This window comes from Crinia signifera, chromosome 5 (genome assembly GCF_055691185.1).
Source record: "Crinia signifera chromosome 5, ASM5569118v1, whole genome shotgun sequence".
NCBI lineage: Eukaryota > Metazoa > Chordata > Amphibia > Anura > Myobatrachidae > Crinia > Crinia signifera.
The window spans coordinates 77,399,382-77,405,381 of record NC_139221.1 but is presented as its reverse complement, the minus strand read 5'-3'; the positions used below and the strand labels follow the sequence as shown (position 1 = coordinate 77,405,381).

General features: G+C 36.4%; 1 protein-coding gene across 2 annotated transcripts in view; it reads right to left on the bottom strand.

The window, feature by feature from the left end:
- Positions 1-353: 353 nt before the first annotated feature.
- KCTD1 (potassium channel tetramerization domain containing 1) overlaps positions 354-6,000 on the bottom strand; it is a 127,399-nt gene continuing 121,752 nt past the window's right edge. For both annotated transcript variants that reach the window (XM_083187479.1, XM_083187478.1), the window contains exons 3-5: positions 4,020-4,164; positions 2,390-2,695; positions 354-2,119 (exon numbers count right to left, since the gene is read on the bottom strand). In XM_083187479.1, coding sequence (XP_083043605.1) covers positions 1,961-2,119; positions 2,390-2,695; positions 4,020-4,164 — 610 coding nt within the window. In that variant the 3' untranslated portion in view covers positions 354-1,960. The remainder of the gene's footprint in view (positions 2,120-2,389; positions 2,696-4,019; positions 4,165-6,000) is intronic.

Here is a 6,000-nt window from a genome sequence, read left to right as displayed (position 1 = left end):
TATTTTCTGCAAGGAACAGCAACTGCTTAGGAGGAAATTCAATTAGCCCTGATAGCCGGCACCTTATTGGGGATTACGCTTCAGATGCCCCCTTTGATATCCAGTAGTAGTAGTAATTTGTTTATTTATAAGGCGCCAAAAAGTGCCTGCAGCGCCGTACATAGCAAACAAAAATATCCAGCTCTTGAAGACTCATTTTATGCAATAATAAATGGGTTTGCATGCCAATTGTTAATGCTCGAAAACGGGTCCTTTTTTTGGGGTCAAATTGAAGGCATAGCTTGATAATGACCATTAGGCTAAAATCTCATGTTACTAGCACATTTATTATTATTATTTTTTGAGGGGGGGGGGGGGGGGTAAAAGAATCACAATTTATTGGATACCATAATAAATGTGCAACACGAGTTACTGACAATTGTATCAGTCTCGGGTCAATTTTTAAATCTCTCCATACTCCGTGTACTGCCTGTCCAAAAGCATTTTGCCATGTACCGAATTGCGCTCTGGAGGTTTTATTTCCCCCCGGCTATAAAACAGATTACAAATGACTGGTGATCTCTACTTTTACATGGATGGAACATACATCCTGATACCCAATAAACTAAACAATACATAGAATGGTGTCAAAGCCAGTTTTGTGTGTGTACATTCTCTCACACTCCCATCAGTTCACTACGAAGCACTTGCATCACCATGTGCAGTTACAGTGGTTCCTAGTGAACTGAAGAGCTGCATTCTCATGAATATCAGTTTATCCTAAACAGTGGCAGCCTCTTCCATGTTGAAAAGAATCTCAGTGCATTCATAGGTTCATAGTGATTTACTAGGGTGCCTCCTCATTAATGTTAGGTTGGACCACAAAATAGTTGTCTCCAATGTCTGTAGGTGACAGGTTAAATGCCCATATACAAATCATATCTGGAAATAAATAGGTTCAGGGGTGCACTTTTTCAAATACCCTTAATGTATTTGAAACATACTGTAGGTCCACGGCTCTAACTCCAACAAGAAAGAGGGGACTAAACATTGGATCTGGTGACTACTGCTTTTTTCTCACCTTTACAAAATCAACTGTTCAGACTGCATTAATGGAAGAACTGCGCATCAGCAACACTTGGGTTGTTCTTGTTGACTAACTTTTAAAACATCTTTTGCAATAAAGGCTTTTAGTCAGCCATGTTCATAATGTAGACCAGGGATGTCTGATAGGAATGCACTTGCACTAGCGGAATTAAAGCAGTTCTAACTTTCAAGTACAATGAGCCTAAATCTGCCCATTACTGGTTAACCAATTTTGTTTTTTTTCTCTTAGGAAAAGAGGTTTCAAAAACCCATCACAAATAAAGATCAGATACAGATCATAACATTATTCCAAGTAAATTAAAAGGGTGGGCGTAAAAACAAAATAACATAACAACAATGTATACAAATGTCAAAATGCATCAGGATGATGCGTACCAGCTGGCAACAGCCACTTCACTGCCAGGAGGAACAGGTGGCGTAAGGTACAGCCTCTGGCAGTGAAGACCTTGAAGCCAGTGAACATAATGTAACTGTACTGCGGGACTTCCCCATTTCAATGGCCGTTATGACAATAAAAAATATCACGGTAGTGGTTTTTGTGTGCCATAACCCCCCTTTGGATATTATAAGCAACTAAAACTCTATACTGCAAGGAAGAAAAACTAGGAACACAATTCATCTCATGGTATATTTTCTAGTGTACAGTCTCAAGTGTGAATAATGTGTAGTTATTACAGTACCCTTCTATAATTTTACAGGCTTTTCTATACTTTAATATCCTGTAGTTACCATCCAGACTTGTATTCCTGATGCCGCTGTGTAACAGCTGTTAATGTCTTTTGAGGTGACTGAAATGTCTTATCAGTGTTGATTCAGGGAGACGGGTCCCAACTGAACATAAATCGTCCCATTTTTGCATAAGAAAATTGTCCATTCAATCTAATGGCTCCTGCTTTATTCGAATGACAGTGGGCGCACGAGATGTCCTTTTCAGTTCTCGCCTCAATACATATTCACTAAACTGAGAAGAGTCAACTCCTCCTCCACATGATCCTACAATCTCAAAGCCGCGTTGCTGCAACCTCTCCAGCACCTGGCAAAGAAAATAGTAAACAAAAAGTTTTATTGTGTAGGAGTGATATAGTATGGCGACATGATATATATACTGTATATATATATAATATAGTAATATAGCAGCAATCATTTACACTGCAAAATCAAACTGGTTTTGCAGTGTAAATGATTGCCGCTTTAAAAAAAACTTGAGATTTCTTACTAAATCTCTCACTTTCTAATTCTCTCACCCTATTACATTTCACCCATTAAATCTAGAATAAAACTAAAAAACGTTGTCTCTTTTTACCTGAACAGAGTTGAGGTGGCAGTATCCATTAAGTGGAAATCTAATTACATGTGTAGAGTCGTGGTTCCAGCCCGCATTGACAGAGTTACACATCACATCCCCAATTTCTGGAAAAACCTCCTCTATTAGAGACTTGTCGCCACTCAACGTAATCCTTTCACCAAGATCTGGCGCAACTCTGACAACCAAGCATTCACAGAGTCTGGAGAAACGTCCAGATTCTCTGTCCTGCTTCCACCTCTCCAGTTCCAGAAGCATTGGTTGAAGCTGGAAGTACTTTGCTTCTTCATATAGCAGAGTGTAGTCCTGGAATAGTTCAATAAATAAAATACAGAATGCCATCACAAATTTTGGAATATTATAATGATCACACAGGACAACGGCTCTCCTTATTGGCTGCCACATGCATCATATATCGCGATGATACAGGTGCCCGCTTCTCCTCGTTATGCAGGAGAAGCAGGACCTGTTATTTTTAACACGTTAAGTCAATAATCATACATCTGCCCCAAAAGAGATAAACGACTAGCCAATCATCCTGTAACTGTCATGTTACAGGCTGTTTGAGAAATTACAGTTAGTAGCTGATTGGCTGATCTGGAGGAGTGCCTGGGAAATGATGATTCATATGTACCTGTAGATGTGATTACTGATATTTATGTAAATTTTTATTTTCTACAGACATCCCACAAAATGGTCTTCTACAAAAAACATAGAATATTAAAAAACTGTCCCTAATATCCACATTTGTTATGATACTACTGTATCCCCAAATAGTTTGTTTGTTTCTTACAATAAGGGAAATAACTATTGGTCCTAATGAACAGAATTAGATTTATAACAAAGCTCTCAGTTGAGAGTAAGCAGTGGTTTGCAAATGTTTTTGAATAATGGCAGCCTATAGTATTAGTATTGTATTAATGGCACCCTTAGGCCGAAAGATGCTTATTGAGAAAATTAGGAAAAAAAATTAAATTAAGTAAATTGTATGTATAGGTCTTCCTTAGGGTTAATTATGTGAATGGGGACAAGATTAGCTTTGGTTTGTCTATAAATTTCTTTATTGACAGCCACAAGCACTGGTTTTGTTATCACATTGACCAATCTAAAAGGCACACAGGGGTGACTGCCTATGCACACAATTTGAGAACCGCCGGATTAGGCAGTACTGTATTATTTAACTTCAAAAAAAGAAAAGATTAAATAACAATGTGTGTGTGTGTTTACAAAATCAAATTTAAAAAAGCAAAAACATTGCCAATAAGTATAATACATGCCTTATGTTTGTTTTGCTAATTAAAAGCATATTTGATACTATTTTATGAAAATTTAAAAGATTAGTTGTACACCCATAACACTAAAAAACCATAACACATATAAACTAAAAAATGAGATTAGAGGTAAAATAGTGTGCTATTTGAAGAATTTAAAAAGGAGAAGAAATAAGTAGACCACCCAATTGCTTAATTAAATCAAATTACTGTATTGAAATTACTAAACACATGTATGCCACAATGCTCATTTAAACACATAATGGTGAATACATAATATTTTTATAAAATTGCTTTAACTGATTAATATTAAATTGGATATATTTCAAATTGACTAAAGAGAATGGAGGTTTACTTACTTTAAAATCATCTGAGATTAGAAGTTTTGATGTACGAAGGAAGTTCAATATATAACGAAACATTTGCCCATCTCGGTCTATAAAGTAATGTTGTTTTAAACTGTCCAACACAATGGGCTCTGTACCATCGAAGAGTCTTCCAATTCTGCAGAGAGACAATTAACTTGTTTAAAAACATAAATATATATTTTTCCAAAAAAGGAAACAGCTGGAAATTTGCGGTGTGAGAATAGCTATAAGAGAAACTGATTTACTATAACCAAAACCAACAACATATAAAGGAAAGGTAAGAAAGAAAGTGTTTAATTTCCCTTGGTACAGACCTTGTGCATGAAAACCATGAATTTGTTGATTAAGTATTTTTAAATAAATTAATTGAAAATTATTGGTAACGTAAAATTTACATCAGGATATTTTGGGCACTGGATGGCCTATTTAAGGTCTAATCGATAAACGTTTAATTTTTTTCTAAATTGTTCAGTAGACAAGTGATTGACAGCTGCCAACCATAAATATGTTTAAGAAGAATAAAGTCAACAGGTTTATATGTACTGTATAAGAAATCACTGGGTTTATTGAGTTGCTGTGCATACTCATTTTGCTAATAACTTGATCCTCCAAAAAACAGTAAAAGAAAATTGACAATCTAATCTAAAAAGTGATGTCACTCCAGAACTATTTATACCTTAAACATAAATACACAGGAAAACGTGGTCTATCTTTTGGTAGTTTGTTAAATAAAATATATTTTATTCTATTTTTTTTTTGTTCCATAAGCAGAGAAAACAAATTGATTGCATTTAGCCAAAGTCCTCCCAACAGAATGACTTCAACAGTTAAGATTTCTGGGCTCAAATGTAACAGCTTGCAAGTTGAGTGCAGCGGCGAAATATAATTGCTGTAGCCATTGCATTTACAGTGCAGGGGCAATGCAGGATATCTGTATGGGAGAGTCGAAATGTTTGATTTTAGAGCATTTGTTGCCAGACCATGAAGGCTGCATATAACAAGCTATAGGGCTAGATTCTCTAAGCTTCAAAAGTGATAAAATGGAGAGTGATAAACAGCCAGCCAATCAGCTTCTACCTGCCATGTCATAGACTGTGTTTGAAAAAAATGTAAGACAGGAGCTGATTGGCTGGCTGTTTTTCACTCTCCATTTTATCACTTTTGAAGCTTAGAGAATCTGGCCCATATTCTGCCCCAAACAAAGTACTTTTTATGTAATACAATGCTTTAGACATATGCGGGCCCATCCTTAAACATAAATACACAGGAAAACGTGGTCTATCTTTTGGTAGTTTGTTAAATAAAATATATTTTATTCTATTTTTTTTTTGTTCCATAAGCAGAGAAAACAAATTGATTGCATTTAGCCAAAGTCCTCCCAACAGAATGACTTCAACAGTTAAGATTTCTGGGCTCAAATGTAACAGCTTGCAAGTTGAGTGCAGCGGCGAAATATAATTGCTGTAGCCATTGCATTTACAGTGCAGGGGCAATGCAGGATATCTGTATGGGAGAGTCGAAATGTTTGATTTTAGAGCATTTGTTGCCAGACCATGAAGGCTGCATATAACAAGCTATAGGGCTAGATTCTCTAAGCTTCAAAAGTGATAAAATGGAGAGTGATAAACAGCCAGCCAATCAGCTCCTACCTGCCATGTCATAGACTGTGTTTGAAAAAAATGTAAGACAGGAGCTGATTGGCTGGCTGTTTATCACTCTCCATTTTATCACTTTTGAAGCTTAGAGAATCTGGCCCATATTCTGCCCCAAACAAAGTACTTTTTATGTAATACAATGCTTTAGACATATGCGGGCCCATCTGGTGTGATGTGCATCAGCTGCATTCCACCATTTATAGTGTATATATTAGACACATGGAACCCCCATGTGTTTGCCTGTGTGGTATTGTGTCTTCTCATTAAGGTGCTTTGTTATTCTTCATTGTGTAAGATCAGGTGGGCTGATAGAGCAT